Source organism: Mesoplodon mirus, assembly GCF_964341445.2.
Source record: "Mesoplodon mirus genome assembly, chromosome: 2".
Classification (NCBI taxonomy): Eukaryota; Metazoa; Chordata; class Mammalia; order Artiodactyla; family Ziphiidae; genus Mesoplodon; species Mesoplodon mirus.
Window position 1 is genome coordinate 45,946,482 of NC_138977.1, and position 27,434 is coordinate 45,973,915.

General features: G+C 44.4%; 1 protein-coding gene across 3 annotated transcripts in view; it reads right to left on the bottom strand.

The window, feature by feature from the left end:
* SHROOM3 (shroom family member 3) overlaps positions 1-27,434 on the bottom strand; it is a gene marked incomplete at its 5' end in the record, with an annotated part of 329,672 nt that overhangs the window by 184,979 nt on the left and 117,259 nt on the right. For all 3 annotated transcript variants that reach the window (XM_082611413.1, XM_082611414.1, XM_082611412.1), the window contains one exon: positions 22,558-22,712. In XM_082611413.1, coding sequence (XP_082467539.1) covers positions 22,558-22,712 — 155 coding nt within the window. The remainder of the gene's footprint in view (positions 1-22,557; positions 22,713-27,434) is intronic.

Sequence of the window (27,434 nt, forward strand, 5' to 3'; positions counted from 1 at the left end):
ATAAATGTTAGTTATCATGATGATGATGATGATGAGACGTTTAAAACAAACCTGATTACGAGGCCCAACAAATTAACTTCCCAAGATATTGAAACAATTTGAAGATATGATGCTGGAACCATTCTGGGTGAACAATAGTCAAGAAATAGTGGAAGGCTTCCCTGGTGGCGCAGTGGTTGAGAGTCCGCCTGCCGATGCAGGGGATACGGGTTCGTGCCCCGGTCCGGGAAGATCCCACATACCGCGGAGCGGCTGGGCCCGTGAGCCATGGCCGCTGAGCCTGCGCGTTCGGAGCCTGTACTCCGCAACGGGAGAGGCCGCAACAGTGAGAGGCCCGCGTACCAAAAAAAAAAATAAAAAGAAAAAAAAAGAAAGTGGAAAACATGAGAGTCTGAAAAACAATCATGATTTTTTTTAAAGTGGAGGAGTAGATGGTAATAGATTCTAGAAACAGTGGACAGGTGGATTTCGTATAGACCTCTAGAAAAAAGAAAAATCTGTAGGAGATTAATTTGATGGTTCATGAACACCCAGGAAGTCATCTGTGGTCACTAGAAGCCACCTTGGGCTTGCTGAGAGCAAGTCACGCTAACATCTCATTTAAGAAAAAAAAAAATGGGGCTTCCCTGGTGGCGCAGTGGTTGAGAGTCCGCCTGCCGATGCAGCGGAGGCGGGTTCGTGCCCCGGTCCAGGAGGATCCCACGTGCCGCGGAGTGGCTGGGCCCGTGAGCCATGGCCGCTGAGCCTGCACGTCTGGAGCCTGTGCTCCGCAACGGGAGTGGCCACAACAGTGACAGGCCTGCGTACGGCAAAAAAAAAAAAAAAAAAAAAAGACATTGTAATTTCATAATCGGTCCTTCCTTTGTGCTGCTGTATTACTCACAAATTTGGTAAACAAATCTTCCTCTGTCAAAATAAAACAACTTAATGAACACAACGGTAATATATAAATTTATAAATATATAAATAAATATATATATTTAGCATAGATCTTATCTATCTTTACTTACCTAAACTAATTTCCTGGGGCTTATGAGACCATTGTGTTGTATGAATATGGTTCTGAGACAGGAGGCAGATTTGGATGTTTCAAGACTTTTCTCTGTCCCAGGAAATTTGTGTAGCACGAAAATGGGATTAGAACAGTGGTGGCTACAAAATTTGTTCTAAGAGGGGCTCCCTGGTGGCAAGGGGATAGTGCAGGAGTTACAGGGCACTTGTCTTGAAGCTGTGCTCCGCATAGTAAGTTCACTGTTTTCACTTAGACCAGAGCCATTTTCTAAAGATGCCTTCATTCATTCTTTAACAAGATTGAGAAAACATCAATTGTTTATAGCAAAGAATATTATTTTATTGGGTGGGCAACTAATGCATATTATTGGGAGGTGGAGAGAGGAATTAAAAGCCCCACTGTCTGCCAATACCACCCCTGTGTTGCTGCCTCTAGGGAAGATGGGCTCATTCACCTGATGCCAAATGACAATAAAGGGAGCTAGATGGTCGACGATTCAAACCAAGAGACAGAGCTCTCCCGGTGGCTCATCCTTTCAGCAAATGGGGAGAAGCTTACCAATACTTCTCATGTAGAATGATATAAGCCACTAGGAATTCATTCACGTCCAAGGCTTTTTAGTCTGATACATGCAAAAATCCCAAGTACATATATTACCTTTTACCTCAAAGGCCACAGTGAGACCGCCTATCCTATTTGAACTCTAGAGTCAGAGCTATTGAATTAGCTTCTTCTACTTTAGGTAGCTCAGAAACTCAACTAACATCTGGTGAAATATGCAAATCTATGAGGAGCACCTGTTTCAAAATTTAGATCTGAACTCTAATGCCCAGGATCACGGTCCATGGATAACCAGCCGAGTTAGGTATGCAAACTTTCCTCAAATCAATACCTGTTGCTTAAGAACTTAAGCCATTTTTAACTCACAACTTTAATCTTTGCTTTAGTCACCAAAGTTTTTTTCTAATTTTATTTAAAAGAATTTTTAATTGTGGTAAAATACACATAACATAAAATTTAACCATCTTAACCATTTTTAATGTACCCTTCAGTGGTTTTAAGTGCAATCACGTTGTTGTGCAACCATCACCACCAGCCATGTCCAGAACTCCTTTCACCTTGCAAAACTGAAACTCTGCACCCATAAAACAGTAACTCCCCACCCCCCTCCCCCAGGCCCTGGCAACCACCATTCTATTTTACTTATCTCTGAGTTTGACTACTCTAGGTAACTTATCTAAATGGAATCATACAGTAATTGTCTTTTTTTTAAATTAATTAATTAATTAATTTTTGGCTGAGTTGGATCTTCATTGCTGCGCACAGGCTTTCTCTAGTTGCAGCGAGTCGGGGCTACTCTTCGTTGTGGTGTGCGGGCTTCTGTTGTGGAGCACAGGCTTTAGGCGTGCAGGCTTCAGTAGTTATGGCTCATGGGCTCAGTAGTTGTGGCTTGCGGGGTCTAGAGCACAGGCTCAGTAGTTGTGGCGCACGGGCTTAGTTGTCCCGCAGCATGTGGGATCTTCCCGGACCAGGGCTCGAACCCGTGTCCCCTGCATTGGCAGGTAGATTCTTTTTTTTTTTTTTATTAGTTTCTGCTTTATAACAAAGTGAATCAGTCACACATATACATCTGTTCCCACATCCCTTCCCTCTTGCGTCTCCCTCCCTCCCACCCTCCCTATCCCACCCCTCCAGGCGGTCACAAAGCACCGAGCTGATCTCCCTGTGCTATGCGGCTGCTTCCCACTATCTATCTATGGCAGGTAGATTCTTAACCACTGCACCACCAGAGAAGCCCAATATCTGTCTTTTTGTAACTGGCTTATTTCACCTAGCATAATATCCTCAAGACTCCTCAGTGTTGCAGCATGTGTCAGAATTTCCTTCCTTTTGCAAATTCCTTTTCTTAACCATAAAAATTTCAAGTTTATATAGCATGTTAATCAATCAACTAGATTGAGGGGGAGTATTTGGTCTGTTTAATAAGACTTTAGGGCTTGGAAACCATAAGAGAGGGAATGAGATAATCTGCTGAAATCTTTAAAGCTGTGGTTCTTTAGGGTGCATCAGAACCACCTGGAAAGCTTGACAAACCGTCAATTACTCAGACAAAACCCTAGGGTTTCTGATACAGTAGGTCTAGAGGAAGGCCCCAGAATCTGCATTTCATAGGAGGGCCTGGTCAGTGAACAAACACACTTTTGAGAACCACTGTGATCCAGTCAGGGTTAAGCCTGGAGGATTCCAATTACCAAAGATTTCCTATAGTACAAAGTAGTTGAGTAATAATATATACACATGTCACCTCACTTTAATCCAGTTGTCTGTTGATGGGCACTGGGGCTGCTTCCACGTCTTGGCTATCATAAACAGTGCCATTATAAACACTGGGGTGTGTGTATCTTTTAGAATTAGTGTTTTCCCACCTAAGGCAGGAGACTTACAGTTACAGAAGAAGGGAAGCATAGAGCAGAGTAAGAAATAGTGAGAAAGTCCAGTCCTTGCCATTCCAGGGTATTGTGGGAATGATGGAGAGATTGGTGGCAAGTCACACTGTCAGAACCAAGTTCTGGTTTCACCTCTCTGGCCTCAGGGAGAACAGGGCAAGCATGCAAGGAAAGTGAGGGGAATGTCCAGGGTGTCAGCAAATCTTGGCTCCATTGCTCTGCTGGAGACTCCAGGAGAAGGTCACTGTGAGGAGGGCCTGGCTCAGCTCCATCGGATGCCAACCAGTACACGTGGAATGAGGCAGCTATGATGGGTGAGATGATCCTGGGGTGGACCCCTGGATCAGGGGTTGTTGGGATGGAGAACTTGGTAGACGCTAATGTGTCTGAAGCTAATGGGAGCTGAGCAATGGTGGAGTCTGCCAGTGGGAGGTTGCCAAGGATCCCCAGGGGCACTGCCCAGGCCAACGCTGACCATGGATGCACTAGCTGCAGAAGTCAGTGGTAGAGGCCAGCAGTGACAAGGAAGACCAAGGCAGAGTCTAGGGACCAGGGGATAGTGTGTCCAAAGACCTGTACTCACCACTGCTCAAACCCCCAGACAGTATTTTGGCAAAGCAGTTGGACAGTGAAGACAAAAGATTACATCTGAGAGAGGGTGCACTTTATGTTAGAGACTGAGTATTACCTCAATGGACTGACTATTCAAATGATTAGACCAGGCTAGCTTTTTACTTGGCTAGGACTAAAATTTATTGTTTTGTTTCCCTGCTAACCAGCAAGTGTGAGTTTGGGAGGAAGACCAGATTAAGTTTTGGCAGAATAAAAGGGAACACTCGTACACAGTTGGTGGGAGTGTAATTTGGTGCAGTCACTATGGAAAACAGTACGGAGGTTCCTTAAAAAACTAAAAACAGAACTACCATATGATCCAGCAAGCCCACTCCTGGGTATATGTCCGGAAAAAATGAAAACACTAATTCAAAAAGATACACGTACCCCAATGTTCATAGCAGCACTATTTACAATAGCTAAGACATGGAAACATGGAAGCAACCCAAGTGCCCATTAACAGATGACTGGATTAAGATGATGTCACACACACACACACACATATATTTACTCAGCAACAAAAAAGAATGAAATTCTGCCATTTGCAGCAATGTGGATGGATCTAGAGAATATCATGCTTAGTGAAGTAACTCAGACAGAGAAAGACAAATACCATATGATATCACTTATATGTGGAATCTAAAAAATAGTGCAAATGAATACAAATACAAAACAGAAACAGACTCAAAGACATAGAAAACAAATCTGTGGTTACCAAAGGGGAGAAGTAGTGGGGAGGGACAAATTAGGCGTATGGGATCAACAGACACAAACTACTATATATAAAATAGATAAGTAACCAAGATTCACTGTACAGCACAAGGAATTATACCCATCATCTTGTAATAACCTCTAATGGAATATAATCTGCAAAAATACTGAATCATTATGCTGTACACCTGAAATTAGCACAATACTGTAAATCAACTATACTTCAATAAAAAAATAGTTTAAAGAACCTGCATTTTTGTTTTCCTGTATCTAAGCGGTCATGTGACTAGGGTTGTTAGATAAAATCCGGGACATACTTTCACTAAAAAATTATTTGCCAAATTCAAATATAACTGAGCATCCTGTTTTTTGATGTGCTAAATCTGGTAACCCTACATGGGACCTACTATTGCATGGGTATACATGGCGATAAAGTTATTAGTGTCCCTGCATTGCACTGCCTACTTCAGCCCACAAATCTCAGTCACTAACAGTCTCATTACTGTGCCAACTGAGGGCAACTGACAAAGCTAAACCCCAATTTGCAAATGCTGGGTTTCAAGCATGTGTTAATATTTCAGAAACAATCCAGTAGCAGAGAAAAATTAGTTCAGGATAAAACCTGCCCTGCAGACAATGCTACAAAGGGGCAAATCCATACCTGAAACATACCGATCACTTTCTTTACAAGACATTCAAAAGTGGATATTCACATTCAAATTATCACAATACACCTTTTGGATGATTTCCAAAATTGTGAAATGAGCATTTTAATTATACTGTCAAGATAGCTGATGTATCTTCTGACCCTCATCCGCAGGGTCCCCCATCCCTGGCCACTAAGGCTCCCTGCTGACTGCACTGGGAGGAGTCCTCTGGGGGTCTGTGTCAGCCACACTGGCTGAATGACCAAAGTCAGCCTTTTGAGGCTGAGGTCACCTCCTGTCCATGACTTGAAGGCTTCTAATGACAAGACCCCCCTATCCACAGATAGCTCCAACTAATTTGTCACAGAGATAGCACCACTGGGAACACATTCCTTAATGGTAAGATACTGATAACCTGCAAAATCACTTTAAAAAATATGAATAATAGCTTTATTACTGCCATTTTATATTAGTGTAAGATTGTATTGTTCTCAAAGGACTTCAAGTATTGTTGCCCATGTCTTTGGAGCTTTGCAAGTCATCCCCCAGCAAGGTTCTGAGGGAACAGGAAATGGAAAGGTGAGTTTGAATGAGGAACCAGGAAAGAGGCAGGTGTGGAGGAACAATTCCTAGAAAAGGAGAGATTTGAGAGAGATGGGGTAGGGTGTGCAGAGAGCGCTGAGAGGTACTGAGATGCGGAGAAGCCATGGGGCTTCATTCGGGTGCTGCCCAGAACAGACCACAAACACAAACTGCATCTTCTTCAGAAGCTGGATTAGTCCATCCTGCCATGGACAAAGTCTTCTAGAGCTTTGGGTAAGTACTCATAAGTCTAGCATTTAAATTCAACATCATTTATCAAGCATCTACTATTTGGGAGAGAAGTGATAAAATCTCAAACATTCTCTTATAAAACAATGGATGTTCCAGCATCTCAATATTAATCACATAATTCAACCATTTAAAAATTATAGAACAAACTGTGATTGGAATCAAGTTGTGGGGCTCTTTTGTCTTGTTTGGGGAAGAATAGAAAATGATGAGCCTGTATTCATATCTTAATAACCATAAAACCCTCTGTCATTTCTCCCTTCTTGCTGTGCTGTTTCTCCTATTTCTGTTTTTATTGGCATGTAGACTTGCTCCCATCAAATGAGTTAGACAAGATGGGAGGGTTAATTTATTTAAGGGAATGTGGATCAACACTGCTGGAAAAACAAAAGGCAACAGTGAGTACTATCTTTAAAGCAAAACAAATGAAAGCACTGATGGAACCCAACTGTGGTTGCCCAGGGGCTGAAGAACCCACACTGGTTTGGGGTTTGAGCAGCCACACCAGCTCATCTGACTCAAAAGCCTGGGCTTTTGTGTAAGATAGATCGGAGTTCAAATCCACACTTAATAGATGTGTCCCCTTGGCCAGGCTACCCTATTAAAAAGTCTGTTTCCTCATCTGTAAAATAGAGTAATAATAATACCTATTTCATGGAGTTGTTGTAAGAATTAAATGAGATAATGAAATGCTTAGAACACCCAAAGCTAAGAGGTGAGAGCTTACAAGAATTATTTCTTTAGAGGTGGCAAGCTAACTCGTAAATCAAAATTGATTCCTAGAGATAACATTCTGCATTTGATCCAAATTAATCCACTTCTTCAGAACCTAATACTATGAATCTTATGAAGGCCCAGTGGGCCAGTTCAATCACATCACATATATTCAATGTCAAGTGCCCCCATTCTTTTATCCCATGTCCTTAATTTTAGAATGTTAATCCCAAGACATTTTCATTCTATTGATAATACCAGTCATGTCATCTGCATTTATGGGACAGGTTAGGGGTGCCATGAATTACTGTACAAAAAGAGAAGACCTCTCACTACCGCAGAGCTGTTCCAAAAAAAATCAAAGACAAGCTTTTTCTGAACATTCTACTGAAAGGTCCCGACATTACATTTGCAACTCTATGATGCTTTGTAAACTCACAAGTGTGCAAAGAGGAAAAATGCAAGACAGGTTAAACGAAACAAAACACTGTGGGTCTTACATTCCTGAACGTGAGCTTGTTTTTCTGTTCCTTAGGATCTCGTGGAATGACTTGGAGTTTCTGACCTCTGCCCCTGACTTTGAGACAGTGACGGAAAGAGGATGAGGAATCATGAAGCAAAGGTTGAAAGGGCCCTGAATCCAAACACCGCTGGCCTCGTGGGGATGCTGCCCTCACTACGAATTCCCACAGACCCATGAGGGCCCTCAGGCCTCATCAAGTCAGTATTCTTGTTATGAAGGTGTCAAATGTAAAACTGTGTAAACAGAGTGACACAGAGGCCATTCCTGCTTAGTGACCTGGATCAGAAAGGTCTATTTTTAGAAACTGCTGCAAGCCATCATGCCCTCGGAAAGAAGGCAGGCCACACACTACTGCTGTTTTTGAACATTTCTGTGCACTGGGGTTGTGTTCTAAAATGTTTGTGAAGGAGCTCCGAGAAGACAAGGACCATACCCGATCTCTGTTTAAAGTTGAAAATCTGAATTTTGAATTTTACTTATATATCATGGCCAAGAAGATGTGTAAAGCTAGTCTTTCATTTCAAGGAATAACCATGGAGTGGCTCAGATCGACACTGATCCCATCCTTTGAGCCAATGTGGGCCAAAGACACAAGGAAAGATCCATAGGAATGACCTCCCAGCCAGAGGAAGGCTGAGGCGCCCCTTCCAGTGCTGCAGGCTGTGTGCCTCGGTGGGCATTAGAATCCCTTGGCAAATTTGCTAAAAAGCAGGCTCCCCCAGCAGAGAGTCTGATTTAGGGGAGTACAGGGACTTGCATGTTAAACAGGGACGACAGATGATTTTTTTTTTTTTTTTTTTGCAGTACGCAGGCCTCTCACTGTTGTGGCCTCTCCCGTTGCAGAGCACAGGCTCCGGACGCGCAGGCCCAGCGGCCATGGCTCACGGGCCCAGCCGCTCCGCGGCATGTGGGATCCTCCTGGACCGGGGCACGAACCTGTGTCCCCTGCGTCGGCAGGCGGACTCTCAACCACTTGCACCACCAGGGAAGCCCAACAGCTGATTTTTTTTTTTTTTTTTTTTTTGCGGTACGCGGGCCTCTCACTGTTGTGGCCTCTCCCGTTGCGGAGCACAGGCTCCGGAAGCGCAGGCTCAGCGGCCATGGCTCACGGGTCCAGCCGCTCCGCGGCATGTGGGATCTTCCCGGACCGGGGCACGAACCCGCTTCCCCTGCACCGGCAGGCGGACTCTCAACCACTGCGCCACCAGGGAAGCCCCCAACAGCTGATTTTGATGCAAGTTGTTTAAATGTGTTTAAACGTGTTTCATATGTTGATCAAGAACTGTTATAGGAAGATAACATGAAACATGAAAGATGCTGAAGAGTGAGAAGGGAGAATCATCAAATAAAACATAAACAAACCAAATTACAGTTCCTGCCACCAACGAGAAAGGAAAAGCCATAAGATGAAAGGAAAGAAGAGCCTGGCCTTGGAGTTGTGTGCCCTGACGCAGCTGACTCATGTTAGCAAACTTGGCTTCTTTTCCTAATTCTGTGTTCCTGGTCCTGGGACCTATGGCTAGACCTTCCATTTCTGGGTGCTTTGACTTCCATAAAGCAGGCAGCAGTTTCTCCAGAATTGCCCCTCAGGGGGTCAAGAGAGGGGCTTTGCCAGTGACCTCTGACCCCCACCTCCATACTAAGGTTCTCTTACATCTACAGTCATCAGCAGGTCACCTCTTCCCACTGCTTTCTTCTTCTGACAAATTTGATTTCTGTCCAGTTTGAGTTTGACTTTCACTGGCAGGAAACATAATCCCCACCCTCCTTGAATCGTGCTCTCTCACCACATCTTTTGGGCTTTGGGGCAGTAAAACTAGACGAGACGTAGGGTAAAACTGTGCGAGACGTAGGGAAGAAACCACTTCTCTTAATGAAAGATGGAAACGCCTCCACTCACAAGCATTTGCTGGACAGCTAGTCACTGACTGAAGGGAGGGGCAGCAAACCCAGAGTCCAGGTTTCTTCTTCACATGTGTCATCTTTATTGTCACAACCTTCCTACAAAGTAGGGATGAGTGTCTTCACTTCCCAGAGGAAAAGAAAGGAAGGTGGGAGGTGAAAGCAGTTGGCCCAGCCCTCCCAGTAAGGGGCAGGGCTGCAGACCAAGTCCTGCCCGACTGGAAGTCAGTGCCCGCAACCAGTGCACAGCACTGCCGCTGGACCGGGGCTTGGAAAGGGATCCCAGCCTCCACGTGACAGGTGACTGCAGAGGCCCTGGCTCCGGCGAGGCTCGCAGAAGCTGGGGGCACAGTGAAGGGCGGGCCCTGCCACTGGGAGCATCCCCAAAGCCAGGCTCCCAGGACCTAACCCCCAAGGGAGGGCTGGAGATGGCTACCGCACCGAGGCACGGGGCTGCAAAGGGAGGAGGGATCCGGTCGATCTCATTTCAGAGGGGAGAATGCCTTCAAACAGGATCCTTCTTTGGTGAAAAGCGTGGTCTTTTTTTTTTTTTTTTTTTTTAAGCATAGAGGAGGTTTACTGACTCACACAACCAAAAAGACCAGGGTCTGACTGGATCTGACTGGGTCCAGGGTCTCAAACAATGTCATCAGGAATCCATCTGCATCCTTGTTTTGGCATCCTTCTGGGTTGCCTTGACTCCCAGATAGGGGTCACCATGTGATGGTAAAGGTGGCTCATGGCCAGCAAGCTTGCATCTGACCAGCTTTAAAACCTCAGCTGATAGTGGGAAGCAGCCGCATAGCACAGGGAGATCAGCTTGGTGCTTTGTGACCACCTAGAGGGGTGGGATAGGGAGGGTGGGAGGGAGACGCAAGAGGGAGGAGATATGGGGATATATGTATACATATAGCTGATTCACTTTGTTATAAAGCAGAAACTTACACACCATTGTAAAGCAATTATACTCCAATAAAGATGTTAAAAAAAATTAAAAAACTAAAACTAAAACTAGACTTATTAAAAAAAAAAACAAACCTCAGATGAGAGACAGTGCCTCCAACGAACTCTTAACGCAAGCACAAGGACTAACCCCGTCCAGTGACATAATTCATAACAGCTGATGTTTATATAGCAACTTACAACACCAGTGAGGGAGATATTATTACACCCATTTTACAGATGATGAAACCATGTTAGAGGTTAAAGCAGTCAACAAGCAAATGCTAAAGCTGGGATTCAAAGTCAGGCAACCAGGCTCTGGGCCTGGGCTCCCGTCCACTGCACCACACAGCTGCTATTGGGTATGCTTTTGTTTTCACTGGGTATGTTTTCCTTCACAAATATTCAGTGAGTACATATCATGTGCTAGGAACCATTCCAGGCACTGGGGACACCACACAGAACAAAATCTCTGCCATTAAGGAGTTTATAATCTAAGGAGAGGAAATGGAATGAATAACTTTATGAGTGTATGTCTCACAGGTGAAAATAAAATATAAGGAGTGTTGGGGACATGGTAGGAAGGGGGTGGCAATTTTCAACTGGCTGTACAAGGAAGGCTAATATTTGAGCAAATACTTGAAGGAAGCAAGGGAGGAAGTCAAAAGGGTATAATTGATTTAAAATTTTTTAACTTACCTTTTGGAAAAACTTAAGTAATATGCAGCCACTAGTGAAAAACAATAATTCTCTTTCATCTTTTGCTCCTTTAAGTTATGAGGGTGAAGGACGGAGGGTTAGAAACACATCTCACTCCTGTGACAACTGCGTGAAAGATTGTTTCAGGTGTCCAGGGCTCGCAAAACAACGTAGCAACCCTCCCACATAAACAATAAACACACTAATCAAGCAACCGACCGGAGGATGATTTCACACCTCCCACGCACCAAGCCAACGCAGCATCAGACAGGAGTTTGACAGCAGAATGAGGGGCGAGTGGAGAAGCTGCATTTTTCAAATGCACTGACGAACTGTACACAGGATCTGGCAGCGAGTGGAGACAGTGACGTGGGGCTCTAGACCAGCGGGCAGTGGAGCAAACATGTTAGTGAGAGGCAGAGGCATCATAAGGCTGGTCTTAGAGGTATAATTTTACCAAGGACACACTAGGCTCTAAATGCTAGGATGCCAGAGGTAACAGAACCGTGAGAAGACAGGTAGCAATGAACACATATTTGAGGTTGCCACTTTAATTAGCAACGGTCAAAGGAGAAAGAGCCTTAGGGGTCATGTCCAGTCAGACAGACCCAGGGGGTTCCCAGCCTTTGGAAGGCTAAGCACCTGACGTTCTTAGAGTTCCCAAACCTATACTTTAAGCCTCTTGCCAGGACCTCACTAGGATACCTGTGATCTTGGAGCAGTTATAATTAAATAAGACATAAAAATATATAATCCAAAAGGAAAGGGGTCAGCAAAACAGTGGAATTATCCAGAACAGGACAAAAGTGCCAGGACCTTCAAAGCTCTGATGTACCATTAAGGACATATGTAGTGGGTGGTTTTTAGCAATCCTTTCCAGAAACCGTTTCTCTATACCTGGGTCTCAAGAAATGGGGAAATGGTGCTAAGGCTACCCAAAGTGTGATTTTTAAAAACCAGGGATGGATGAAGTAAATGAAACAAGCTCATATGCTTCTTTCACTCCGGACCTCTTGACGTTGTCTTCATGTAGTACATCCCATTAGACTGAATAAGTTCAACGGCGTCAAGCCATCTTTCTTTCATGGTTTGTTTCATGGGGGCACCATCCAGAGATGGCATGTAGAGTGAACACGGCAACTGCAGTGTCATGGGTATGGGTCTACCCTCTCTAAATGGTGGCCCCAACACCTGCTGGTAAAAATGAACTCCTGGAGCAATGGCACGTGATAACGGCTCAGGTCACAGGTGTTCCCAGGGAAGGCCAGACAAGTGCTCCCCTGCTCAGGCCCATTTGTCAGTAGTAACATCACTTGATGAGCTTTAGCTAGTGGGAACCAACTGCATAGCACAGGGAGAATAGCGTGGTGCTTTGCGACCACCTAGAGAGGTGGGATAAGGAGGGTGGGAGGGAGACGCAAAAAGGAGGGGATATGGGCATATACATATGCATATAGCTGATTCACTTTGTTATACAGCAGAAACTAACACACCACTGTAAAGCAATTATACTCCAATAAAGATGTTTAAAAAAAAAAAAAAGAAGCGACACCTCCATATAGCAGTAATAGAGAAACAGATCTCATAGAAATGACAGAGCAGGAGCCACTGCTGGAGCAGCCCTTCCCTGCAGGCCTCTCTGGGTCCTGGTTGGTTCAGAGACCTCAGCAGGGACTCTGTTTTTGCACCTTAGTTGCCCCCATTCTCAAGGCTCTGCTATACTCACTGCCTCTCTTGATTTGCCTTCTTTTTTTTTTTTCCGTATGAGGGCCTCTCACTGTTGTGGCCTCTCCCATTGCGGAGCACAGGTTCCGGACGCGCAGGCTCAGCGGCCATGGCTCATGGGCCCAGCCGCTCTGTGGCATGTGGGATCCTCCCGGACAGGGGCACAAACCCGCGTCCCCTGCATCGGCAGGCAGACTCTCAACCACTGCGCCACCAGGGAAGCCCCTGATTTGCCTTCTTGATTCTCCTCCCGCTACTATCCTTATGACCCCTTCCACTGCCTTTCTTCTCCCTCTCAGTTTCTACCAACTCATTGTTTCTCTTTTCCACTTCAACTTACAGCTTAAACCAGCGGTTCTCAAACTTCACTGCCCATTAGAATCACCAGGGCAGCTATAAAAATGTCCAAAGCCAGGCTATACCCTATAACAATTAAGTTAGAGTCTTTGGGGGTGGGAGCCAGGCATCAGTTTGTTTAACTCCCTAGATAATTCCAACGTGTAGCCAAGTTTGAGACAGACCAGCTTTAAGCTGTTTTGATGCAAGGATGCAGAATTATAAGTTGGCTCGTATTCTAAATCAGAATCATCCCAACTAATTTTTTTCTAGCTAACGCACCCTGATTTAGAACTGGGGAAAAGGATTCCACCATAACTTTTGTGTGATCTCAGGACTGAGACTTCATATCCTCTACGAAGGCTCAAACAGAGCCCTTAATGGCTGGGCACGGAGGGGTGACTCCTGCTTGGAATACGTTTGTCTGAAGTAAAACCACGTTACATGTTATCCCAGGAATGAAACCAGGTCTTTTATCATCAAACCTCCTTCGTGGGGAACAATACAGCATTCCTTTGTATGTGGCTAGTGTTCAGTGAGTAGCCAGTGAGCATATGTAACCCAATGAATAAAAATAGCAGTTATCATTATGTGCTACAGGAAAAATGTCCCTTTTCTCATTACAGTAAGGGAGTCTTATTGCATACCTCTTAGGAAACCTAATAATGTGTTACATGAATTTTCCACGGGAAGGAACAACTGGTTAGGAAATCGAATACTATACTTCTAGACAGTGACATTCAAACCTAAGACTCCAGGGAAGCCAAAAACTGCTCTGAGTCTGGTCCCAGCAGGATTGAAATACCTCCTCAAAGCATACTGAGCAAATTCCCATGATGCCAGGCCTCCTGGAAAAGTTTCTGGGGGTCGAAGGCCACTGCAGCTGCCTCCTTCCCCTCCTCTCAATCACTTGCTCAAGTGGAAAAAATGTTTAAGGGGTAAGTTACCACAGTTCTCAGTTATCCTGATTTCCCCTCTGGGGAAGTCTAATCCTGGGTCTTCAGATGGGATGCAAACTGTACCGCAGCTTGGGATCTGTATTCACGTCCCAGATATTTGCAGCCTTTGAACAAGTGAAAAAACTGAAGAGAGCAGAAGGGCGAAAGGACAAGTGAAGTACCGGTGTGGGCAGCGGGGGTGAGAGGGTCATCACAAGCGTTAGGGAGGCATGGAGGTGGGAGGTACCATTCGAGATGCTCAGAGCCATGCTGCCGCCATACTGGGGGCCACCGCAGCTCAGGGATCTCGTCAGAGGGCACTGGGACTCGCACACCCCCTACCTGCACCTCCACAGAGGACTCAGCCATAGAGCACAGCATGGGGCCTTCTCTTATATCTTGAGAGACAATTCTTGGAACTTAAAGGGGACAAAAATCTTTCTCATGCGGCTTCTGTGTCCAGGCAAGGTAGAAGAAGCCACATTTGTTGTGCACCTAGTGAGTACCTGGAGCTTCAAGAACAGTTTTGCAGCTCTCTGTCAAAAGATTATTGTTCCGGGTTTCCCTGGTGGCGCAGTGGTTGAGAGTCCACCTGCCGATGCAGGGGACACGGGTTCGTGCCCCGGTCCGGGAAGATCCCACATGCCGCGGAGCGGCTGGGCCCATGAGCCATGGCCGCTGAGCCTGCGCATCCGGAGCCTGTGCTCCGCAACGGGAGAGGCCGCAACAGTGAGAGGCCTGAGTACCGCAAAAAAAAAAAAAAAAGATTATTGTTCCTTTTTTATTTGTCTTCGGCTCCTGCCCGTCCACCTGAGAATTGTTTTGTGACATCATAATTTCCCCAAACGGTGCGTATTTTGCTAAAGAACACCACCTTTTCCAGTTGCTCAGCCTGTGCTACACACGTGTGCCCATAGAACCTGACCATTTAATTCAATGCACCAGGAGATGAAAGACACTTGCCTGAGAACCCCTTCTGCAGTCAGAGGGTCCTATTCTGTATGCAGTCTCCCGCCAAGGAGCTTTGACTTGTTTCAGAATCAGGACACTTCCTACTCAAGTTCTCCAGAGCACATGGTCTTTTTCTTTAAACCCTCATTCTGAACTTGGGCCTCGTTGGTACTATCTTTAACACTACCACTTCCTCTTAGTGAAAAGGTTATCATCAGAAACTTTAAAGCGCTATGTTCTCATCTGCACAAACAAGTCAAATGAGTGCATTAAATAGAACAATCATAAGAGTATGCAGTCGGGTAAATTTTCTTGAGCTGAGACTACGACAGAAACTTCTCATGGAATAATGACAATATTTTATTCCAATGAACCATTTTCATATACACTATCTTATTTTCCCCTTACAGCAGCTCAGTAGGGAAGATATTATTACTGTTCTCTACTTTAAGAAGAAACTTAAAGTCTCAGAGGGATTGAGCTATCCTCATGGTACCACAGCCAGCGCACAGCCGAGCTCCAATTGGAATCCCCATGATACGGACTTCTCTTCCCATGCTGTTTGTCATCTCACGTCTGAGAACCGGCAACTTGGTGCTGCGCAGGCTGGTTTAGAGATTGCCAATTTATAAGGAAAAAAAAAAACCAGATGCTTTTTATGCTCTAGAAAAGTTTCCATCCTCCCTTCAAATTTTGCTGCTTTAAAAATAGGGAGTTCTGGGCCTCCCTGGTGGCGCAGTGGTTGGGAGTCCGCCTGCCGATGCAGGGGATACGGGTTCGTGCCCCGGTCTGGGAGGATCCCATATGCCGCGGAGCGGCTGGGCCCGTGAGCCATGGCCGCTGGGCCTGTGCGTCCGGAGCCTGTGCTCCGCACCGGGGGAGGCCACAGCAGTGAGAGGCCCGCGTACAGCAAAAAAAAAAAAAAAAAAAAAAAAAAAAAAAAAAATAGGGAGTTCTGTTCAATTTACTTTTTAAAGCTCTTAATGAACTATTTCTTTAAATCGCTTTAAAATAGTTAAAAAGAGACATTAGGTGGTTAAGCAGAGCAAGATTAAGATGATTTAAGAATACAGCTGCTTTTTTAAGGAAATAGAGTCAGGCAGGTGTGTGTGTGTGTGTTTTATAAAATGTAACCATGAGTTAGAAAAGGAACTGATTTGCAAAATCCTTTTTCAATGAATAGTTCATTTTGTATCTTCAAAAGGCCTTTAAAGCATTCCGCTCATTACCAGATACTTCTTACAAGATCACTGACTTGCAAATCCTGGGTAAGCTACAGTCTCACGACTCAATCTAGACATAAAAAGGTCACAGAAACCTAACACGGAGGTAGCAAGTGTGTGAGCCACCCACCTCATTCTATTCTGATAATGTCATCTCACCCTGCTAACCCTCAGAAATGTGGGATGGTCTCCTCAGGGGGAGCATGGGCTGAGGGCGGTGGTGACCATAATTTCATCACTATTTTTGTTACGAGGGAGGAAGCAGCTGTAAGGCTACAAGTAGTTTTATTTCCAGAGGCTGATGGAGGGCCTTGAGTCAGGGAGTCAGCGGGGTGCACAAAGCAGTGAGATGCATTTCCTCTGAACTCCCCAGGAAGTTCAAGGTCAGTGGGGAATCGCCTCTCCTTTCAGTTTTTCCTAGATGAATTAAAAATCAGTTTATTTGGGTTTTTCTTGGTTTGGTTTTTTGCCTGTTTTTCTTTTTAATTAATTAATTTATTTTTGGCTGAGTTGGGTCTTCGTTGCTGCGCACAGGGTTTCTCTAGTTGTGGTGAGAGGTGTCTTCTCTTGCTGCGGAGCATGGGCTCTAGGTGTGCGGGCTTCAGTAGTTGTGGCACGTGGGCTCAGTAGCTGTGGCTCGCGGACTCTAGAGTGCAGGCTCAGTAGCTGTGGTGCACGGGCTTAGTTAATCCCTGGCATGTGGGATCTTCCCGGACCAGGGCTCGAACCCATGTCCCCTGCATTGGCAGGTGGATTCTTAACCACTGGGCCAGCAGGGAAGCCCTTTTTGCCTGTTTTTTAAGCATCACGAATATTTCTAAATGAAGGAGGCAGCTGGGTGGAAAGCACTAGCTCACTGCTCGAGATGCCAAGACTCTCCAAGACCTGCTTCTCAGAGACCTTCATCCTCATTTTGGCTCTTCGCATGTGGCCTTGGGCAAGTCCCTACACTCTTTGGGTGCAGTTCCCTCATTTCTACCTCTAGGCAGAGCCGTGGGGTGAAAGGGACAAAACCTAGATTCTTACTCTGGCCCCTTCTAATTCTGATGATCCGATTCAGGACAGAAATCTGAGTCTGAACACAGGGCAAGTCATGAAGCCTGGGAGTACATATATTTTAGGCAAATGCTTATTGTTTGTTTGTTTGTTTTTACAAATTCAACCCTCCTTTCTCCTCAATTTCACTTTTCCCAGTAAAATGTGATCTACTTTTACCCCCTTCTTCTCCTCACACACGAACACATATATTCAGTCAAATAAAAAATAAACGTTCCCTTCCAACACGTCAACTCATAGACTATATGAATGGGAAGGGGAGAAGCAGTATCAAATTTGCAGGATGGTGGGAAAGTTCAGGAGTAAGATTTCATTTTAAAAAGGGGCTCATGTTTCCCCACCCTCTGTGTACTGTTCTGAATCAGACATGCTGCCCCCTAGGCCCAGAAAGACCATTTCCCCACACAGCCTTCCTATTCACTGGGACCTCCAATCATGTGCTGTGTTTTAGAGATTAAAATGGGCTTCTTTCAAGAGGTAACTTATTTCACAAATATGCAATTTATTTTCAGGAGAGTTTATCCTTTAATCACCTACACTATATACTGAACATACATATTTTCACTTAATTCTCACAATAATCCTTTGAGGCAAGAATCAAATTAAACGACTGTTTTCCGGGCAGCGTCGAACTTGCATCACCATCTCATGCATCCTTTCTCCTAGAAAGAAAGGATCTGACTTTCAAGTAGCTTACATGAGCCTTGCAAAAAGAGTACAAAACATTGAACATGAAATATACCCCCAAATTTTTCTTTGCCAAACCAACCATTGATACCAAACTTAGGAGTAGGATAGTATTTGGCAAAAGTAGCAACTTGATGTAGAAGGTTGAGAGGTTGGATTTACCAAGAAAAATGGGTGGTTGGGGGCATTCTTATTGGGGTTACAATGCCCCATTGGTTACAGTGCCTTTCTGATGATCTGAGTCAAGACAGGAATTAGAGTCCCAACTCAGGGTAAAAACATGAGGTTAGTTGCATATCCAGCAATTAACCCCAACAGTCTGTTCTGAAAGGGAAATGTAGCCTTTGATTTTTTAAATTTAAAATTTAGGTTTTCTGCAAACAGCAGTGAGTACTCCCTGTACTAAAAGCACCTTGCAATCACCCTCAGGGGTTTAAATTCAACCTGAAGACCCTTTCCTTTGTCTTTAGTTTCCATTCATTCTAAATGTTACTCGCTCTAAGACATGCATTTTACACCTATCTGCCAAATAGTCTGTTGATTTTAGAGAGGGTTTGGAGTATTGACTCTTATTTGTGTACATGTCTGCTTTCTTAATTTACAGCCTGTGTACTGTCCTTGCATTCCACGAAGGTTTTCCTTCTTCAGTTTCCCTTCAACTGAGAGATGTTTGTTTTCCTTTTCGAAGGTCTTTTCTTTGGCTCACTTCTCATTTTATCATTTCTTCTCCATTTATCCACCACTAGCTGCAGACCTCTGTGTACTCAGCAGCAGACACATTCTCTGTCCTCATAAGCATCCACATCACCCCCTTCACTCCCTCCTCCCAGAGGACTAAATGCTGCCTTCTTTATGGGTCAGCAGATCTTCTAAGGTCACTGACCCACAACTCACTTGAGACTTTGCATCTCTCTTGTCACTGTAGCCTTTTAAGAAGGTGTTTTTACTTTTGATTGTTTTTGGTCACTGGGTAAGACACCCTCAAAACTTATATAAACACCACTACCCTGCTCTGCATTCTTGGCATATTTATGATGGATGAGGAAACCTGCCCACCTGAGGTGCTACCCTCACCCACCCAAAACTAACTTTAAGATAAAAGGAGGCAGGTACAAATGGAACTGCTGATATATATACACATTTTCACTAGGCAAATGATTTCTCCAGGAAACAGACCCCTCAGTCACATTTCCTGGAAGACATCTCAATCTTTTTTAAAAGTATAGAGATCACTTAGGAAAAAAAGGAAAGCTAGTAAATGAAATAACAAGTCACCCTGTTAGAATCAAGTGTAAGGAAATGAAATCTCTGGACATGACATGGGCCAAGATAGAAAGGTAAGACTTCTCAGGAAAGTGACAGCTCTACTAAGTATAGAGCCAGATTAATCCAGAGCATGGGGCTTCTACCCAGTTCTCTGTAATGTAAGGGAGGAAGGTCTATCCATGTCCACCAAAGCATGTTCATAAATCCCCATCTCTAAATATGTGTGAGAAATAAAGACTGCCTCCTTCTCAAACTCGGAGAGTTCAACTATAAAAATCAACACATAATAGATGAGATAAGACATATTCAAAAGGCATCTTAGAGACAAAATGTTTCCCACAGCAGACGCAGAGAGTGCAAGGACTCTTCAGTAACCTTATCGATCCCATTAGCATATCTAAAGAAAGAATGTGTCAATCAGAAAGGGGATTTGAGGTGGAGGGCAGAGAAGAAATAAGACTGAAGGGGAGCACTTCGGCAGAAGGATTCCCTGCGGTCCAGAGAGGAAAGGGCTCTGATTCAGCAGCGCGAACGTCTGGCCCGCCTGGCAGACGCGTCTCTAATGGAAAGATGGGCCATCTGGCCATCAGCGCGGATGCCAGCACATTCAGGCGCCTCAGACCCACTCTTTACTCTTGAGTCTGAGATCAGCACGCAACCTCCTGACCTAATTATGGACAGACTTCCTATGGTCCTTCCTTTCTCCTGTGGGGATAAAGTTTACTGATTCTTGGTCTCCTTGGGATACTTATTCCACTTACAGCTGTCTCCTTCAAAATGAGTTAATGCTTTGACATTCTGGTGTATATCCTTCAATTTCCTATGAGTTTGGATGATGTGAATTAACATTCCTAAATTCCGTGAGATCCTGGGCACTGTCATGACCAGTTCTGTACTTGTCATGACCAGTTCTGTAAGGCTGGGGACCAGCCCCTTAACAGCAGTAAATTCACGAAGGGAATAAAAGGGTGAGGGTGGGAGCTTCTTGATAACCAGGCATCCAGCATATTTGGTAATATGGCAATAGTCCATATCGCCACATGCCTCTCCAACCCAATTCAGGATAATGATGAGCAAATATTGGACATCTACTATGTATTTATACTTTACACGTTAAATCTTCAAAATGCCCTTTTGAGGCAGGAATTATTATTTCCTATTATTATTTTATAAATGAGAAAATTGAGGCTTATAAAGAGGCCCAAAGTCACACAATTTGCGAACGACAAGGACAGATTTCAACCCCAGGATTGTCTGTTGCCTGTTCTGCTGGAAGAAGTAATTCAAATCTCATGTCACCATCAACTAGAAGGCATAACTGGAAGCCAGCATGACTACTTTTCATAGTAGGGAACAGGGCAGCCCTCTGCAGAGGTTAACCGATCACCAGAGTCCCATCAAAACATACTGAGAGTGTGGATTCCGCTGTCAATCTTCAACAGATAAATGCCAGTGTTCTCAAGTTGGACTTTGGGTTCCAGTGCCAAAGTGAGTTCAAAACCTTCAACACTCTTCTGGGCACATAGAACAGACCTAATGGTTCTGAGCCTTCCAACCCATCTATTTGAGAAATCGGCCACTGTGTTTGGGATGACTGCTTGCTTTACTCAAATCTTGACCCACAAATAATGGACCTATGCCTAGGGCTGGCCAATAATAATAAAAATAATAACAGCAGCACCTGTTGTTACCATGAGTTACCATGTAGAGTATTTCATTAAAGCATTCTAATCACCTTGTAAAGTAGGTATTTTAATCCCCAATTAAAAATAAGGAAACTGAATCTTTAATAAGGTTAAGTAATTTGCCCAAGATCACATAGCTGGAAGATGGCAGCCCTAGAATTTGAACCCAGGCCTGATCTGACTCTGGTGCCTATGCTTTGAGCCACTCTGCATCACTGGCCACCAGAGAAGCAAGCCCTGAAGAGAAACTAGACACAGCCCAGCACACTGAGGGAGAGTCACTAGAGCCTGGGGACATGGTGGGACCACACCCACGGCTGTGTTTTTGTGGTTGGGAGGAGCTGCTGTTCCCCTGAGCAAGGGCTCACACCCCTGAGGAGTGAATGAATGCAGGCGCAAGTGGTCCCCTAAGAGACTATATGAGACATGATGAGAAGACCAGCTTACTGTTCACATCTTAAAAACAGCATGGGGCTTCCCGGGTGGCGCAGTGGTTGAGAGTCCGCCTGCCGATGCAGGGGATGCGGGTTCGTGCCCCGGTCCAGGAGGATCCCACATGCCGCGGAGCGGCTGGGCCCGTGAGCCATGGCCACTGAGCCTGCACATCCGGAGTCTGTGCTCCGCAACGGGAGAGGCCACAACAGTGAGAGGCCCGCGTACCGCAAAAAAAACCCCAGAAAAACCAAAACCGGCATGGTTTGGTTAATGACTCCTGAAGTTCCACCAACTTAAACATTCTCGAGTACTATAACATTTAGTTGTCATGTGATGCAGCCAAAACCTGATTAATGAAGAAATATCCAAACAAGCAAAATATGTAAGCCCAGGACTTAGTAGGTCAAAGTAATAACACTCAAGTGGCCTGGTGAAGCTGAACCAGGAGCATCTAGACTCCTGCGTCGCTCTTCCACTCACCAGCCCTGCCACCTTCAGTAACTTACTTAACCTCTTGCGTACGAAATGAGGATAATGATAGCTATCTCACCAGGTTCTTGCACAGGTTCAATGAACATATTTACCTATGTTAATATAAAACATCTCCAGCAATGCTTGGCTTGTAATAATGATTGAAAAAAAAATTTAACTTCCTTCCCTTTTCCATATGTAATTCCTTCACCACGAGTTGTTTTCCTGGAACTAAGAAGCTTCTTACTCTAAAGCATCATAACCAATCACAAGCCAAACCTTTTCCAGCAGAGGAACCACCACTATCACAACCAGAAAAACAAAACAAACCAAACAAAAGCGGGAATACACTTGTTTTGATGACCTACCCCGCAAACCCCCGGGTGGGTGAGGCTAATGGAATGCTCGTAAGGCACCAAGCCCATGGCTTTCTCCTGTCCCACAGGGAGACGACACGTCATAGAGTCTGACCACATCGGGGATCAGGGTCACGTCTCATCAAGCCCGGAAATGTATAAAGTACAGTGAACCCTGCCAAGCCAGCCCCTGCTGGGAAAGCCAGGGTTTCACAAGACAGTAGCGTCTGAAATGTCTTCATAAGCTGCAAGATGGGCAAGAAAAAAGGAAAATTGCGCGCGGGCTAGGGGCGGGGGGCGCCATAAGAATCCACGTGGCGAGGTTTAAAGAACAAGCTCTTTAGGGCGGGGGGAGGCGGAGGAGGGATCTGGCGCGCGCCCAGCCTACCTGCGCACCAGCAGCCGCAGGGTCTTGTAGGATCCTTTCACCAGGGAAACGGCCTCCCTCCGCGAGCTGCTCAGCACCACCGCGTTGATGCGCACCACCTCGTCCCCGGCCCGCAGTTTGGAGCTCACCAGGTCCGCTTTGCCCCCTTCTTCGATCTGCTCGGAAAGATGAGAATCCACAGGTGAGTCGCCCGGGGCCCTAGCCTGGCCTTCCACAGAGCCCGCTCCACCGGCTGCAGCCACGCCCTACTCCCATGGCCAACTTCCAGAAGGCAGGGATGGATGGCCTCCTGTCTCCACACCTTCCAGCCCCCAGCCTGCCCACAGAGGGCGCTCGGAAACCTAGGCTGAAGGGATGAAAGAACTCGGCTTCCGTCCACAACCACTCACGACCTCCATCCAAAGTCCCTCAAAGTAACTGTTATATTCCTTGAGAAGTTGCGTTCTTCTTACCTCATTTATTTTGTATTGTCTAAAATGCTAACTCATGGGGTAAATAAACTGTGGTACCTCCGGACAATGGAATATTATTCAGCACTAAAAAGAAATGAACTAACAGTCCATGCAAAGGCATGGAAGAACTTTAAATGCATGTTATTAAGTGAAAGAAGCCAGTCTCAAAAGGCTATATATGGAACGATTCCAACTCTATGACATTCTGGAAAAGGCAAAATTATGGCAACAATAGAAAGTTGAGTGGTTAGATAGGTGGGAAGAACAGGCAGAGCACATAGGATGTTTAGGACAGTGAAACTATTCTATGTGATACTATAAGGTTGGATACATAACATCACACCATAGAACATACAACACCAAGAGTAAGCCCTAACGTAAGCTATCAACTTTGGGTGATAATGATGTGTCATTGTAGGTTCATCAGTTGTAACAAATACACCACTGTGATGGGGATGTTGATAATGGGAGAGGCCATGCAAGGCAGTGAGGGGCAGGGGATATATGGAAACGCTCTCTACTTTCTGCTCAGTTTTGCTGTGAACCTAAAACTGCTATAAAAAACAGTCTATTGAAAAGTGGAATTCATTCAACAAAGTGATTCAACACTTGCTGTATGCCAGAAATTGTTCCAGGAACTAAGGTTGTAACAGTGGACAAAACAGATAAAAACCCTTGCTCTTCTGCTTCTTAGGGCAGAGGCAAGAAGCAAGCACTAAACATAATTATCAAGTAACTTATGTGTTATGTTAGAAGTTGGTGAAGTGCTTTGGAAACCAACAACAAAATAATGCTTGATCCTGTGGTGTGTCAATAATGATGAAAGGGAATAAAAAGGGAAAAAATAAAACAAAAACAAAAAACAAGTAAACAAACCTGACCCATATTTTTTCTTTTTTCAATAATTACTCTCCAGAATTGCCCCATGTTCAAAAACCTTCAATAGGTCTCAATATATATAAAATAAACCAAATTCCTATAATAATTTTGTGAATTTGGTCCTCACCAGCTTTTATTTTAGCTAAAAGTAATACTTTATTTTTAAGATAATGTTCACTAATTTATTATTAAATCACTATATATTCATTAGTTTATTATAAAGGATGAAAATAATTCAGAAAATGTGTAAAGGGAAAGGGAAAAGCGAATCTTACCCTGGCTCCCGCCATGTTACTCTCTAAAGGTAACCACTATTTACAGTGTAGCTTATGAATTTCATATACAGATGGTCCCTGACTTACTATGGTTCAATTTACGATTTTTCTACTTTACAGTGATGTGCAAGTGATACTCATTCAGTAGAAACTGTACTTTGAATTTTGAATTTTGAACTTCTCCCAGACTAGCGATGTGTAGTCATGATGCTGGGCAAGGCAGCAGCCACAGCTCCCAGTCAGCCATGTGATCACCAAGGTGGATGACTGATACACTGATAAACATTCTGTAACCTTACAACCATCCTGTTTTCACTTGAAGTATAGTAGTCGATAAATTACATGAAATATTCAACACTATTATTATTATTTTTTTTTTTTTTTTTTCGGTACTCGGGCCTCTCACCGTTGTGGCCTCTCCCGTTGCGGAGCACAGGCTCCGGACGCACAGGCTCAGTGGCCATGGCTCACGGGCCCAGCCGCTCCGCGGCATGTGGGATCTTCCCGGACCGGGGCACGAACCCGCGTCCCCTGCATTGGCAGGCGGACTCTCAACCACTGCGCCACCAGGGAAGCCCTCAACACTATTATTAAACAGACTTCGTTTTAGATGATTTGACCAACTGTAGGCTAATGTAAGTGTTCTGAGCATGTTTAAGGTGGGCTAAGCTAAGCTGAGTTCAGTAAGTTAGATGTATTAAATGCATTTTCGACTTAACCATATTGTCAACTTACAATGAATTTATTTTTACATAACCCCATTGTAAGTCAAAGAAGACCTGTATATATATATTTTTTCTTTTTACAGAAATACCACACTATACACACGTCCTCAACCATCTTTTGGCATTTAACAGAGAGGCATTAAACTGAGGTGGTTAAGAGTTTGAGGAACCAGACAAATAGCCTAAAGGAGGAAGTCACTTATTCTCTCTAGGCTTCAGACGTCTCCCTTATGAAGCAAGGATAATAACAGCACTGCCTCACAGCGCTGCAGAGAGGATTAATGAGATGAGCCACATGAACTGGTAAACATGGTTCCTGGCTTATGGTAGGATTCCAAAAGTGATAGCTATGGTTATCAAAAATCATGTATCATGAAGATACTTCCATTTATATCAGATTCTACTCTAACATCTTGGTATGATTCATTTAGCTATTCTTTGTCGTTGGTCATTTCCCCCTGCTTTTCTATTCATTCTACTATCCCTGCCAAACCTTCTGTAAATTCACCTTTCCCCCAAACACACGGGGCCCACTCTAACCTCAAGGCCCTACACCAGCAACTCAGATTTCCCTCTACCTGGATTGCTCCCCGCTACCTACAGCACCCATGGACAACTATAAAAGCTGCAGTATACCCTCAGGCTTAAGAGCTGGGGCTCTGGAATCAGACTATCTGGCTCTGTCGCTTCCTAGCTGTGTGACTTTAGCCAGGTTATTTAATCTTACTGTGCCTCAGTTTCCTCTTCTGTATGATGATAGTACTTACCACAAAGACTTTTGTGAGGATCAAGTGAGTTCATGCAAGTAAAGGGCTTAAACAGTACCCAGCACATAGTGCGTATTCAATAAAGGTGAGCTCTAATGACTACCCATTCTTTGAGGCCAAGTTCAAATCCTGTCTCCTCTAGGCCTTTTCATGCCTCTCATCAATACCCACTCCACCCCTTTGCACCTGCAATCTGTCTTTTAAGAAGTATCCCCTTACACACCATTGTAAAGCAATTATACTCCAGTAAAGATGTTAAAAAAAAAGAAGTATCCCCTTTTCCCCCCATTGTCAGAGAACCAAATAAATAAAACAACAAACTGTAGTGACATCTAAATAATTTATTATTTTTATGCTACTTTAACATACTGCTTGTCTTTCAGTGGAGATATTTATGTCTGTGCCTATTCCCTGTCCATAGTCCCACCCCATCCCCAGCTTGGCTGTGAGCTCTGAAGATAGGAACCTAGACTCCATCTTTACATACCCCAGAATGCCTCCCCAGAGCTTTGTGCACAGGACCTCCTCGTATTGGTTCACTCATGCAACAAAGATTCACTGAGCATCTACTGTGTGTCAGGTATGGAGCTAAAAGCTGAGGGGACAATGACGAACACCACAGATACAACAGTCCCGTTTAAATTCCAGTTTGTAGAACTGAATCCCCTCTGTATTGTTTGCCAACGTTTTCAATAAGATGAGAACAAAATGAGACCTAGGAAATGACCAATTTCTTACATAAAAAGGAAGTCAAGAAAAGCTCATTTGTGTAGTTTACATCATGCTCTTCTCATGACTGATTTAATGCGAAAGCAAATGTTACGAGGAAAAACGGTATAAAGAGTTTCATTGTTCACTGTTCTGATAAACTATTTCCATAACACTTTGTTTTACAGAGTTTCTCATAATCTCTTCATTTTGTACAGAACTTTGAGGCTTAAAGTGCTTACTTTCAACAAGTCAGGAAATTCCCTGGCAGTCCAGTGGTTAGGACTTGGCGCTTTCACTTACGGGGCACCGGGTTTGATCCCTTAGTTCCTCGAACTAAGATTCTGCAAGCCACGCAGTGTGGCCAAAAAATAAAAACAATTATTTATAAATAAAACTGAAAAAAGTGGGGGCTGGGATGACTTTTTGGTATGGTATGTATTTACCAACCATCAGTTGGGCACCTGCTCTACGAATTGATTCTCATATCTCTCCAAACTCTCTCTGATTGATTCATGCTGTCTTCAGGTTTTAATTCCTACCAGAGATGACTTTTAGACCCTTCCTCTAACACTAAGCCCTTACCCTATATTTTCAGTTTCTTTTTTCCTCTTCCTCCTTTTTCCTCAAAAGACCCCTCCTCCATCATGAAACTTCTCCTTATCAACCCAAATTGAATCTCTCTCTTTCTCCTCTAAACCATTTCTACCTGCCTGGAGACAAGCCACAGCACAACCTTTGTCATGGGTATTTCTGACCATGCCCCATCCCCTCTTCTAGGTTTTAAACTCCCAGAGGTCAGAAACTCTTTCATCCCAAATATCTTTTGAGCATCTACCATGTGTCAGGTGCTGTTCTAGGACTGGTGAAATGTCAAGGAAGGAAACAAGCTTTATGTTCTCCTTTCTTGGAGTTTACATTCTAGTATGTTCTTAGTATATTTCATACCTTTGTATTAAAATACTTACTCATTCATGGAGGCAGTTCAGAGAACATACAGTGATCCAAACAAGGCTGGGTTCCTTCTGTTCTTTGGGTGTTTCAATTCATCCATAAACACAACTCTCCCTG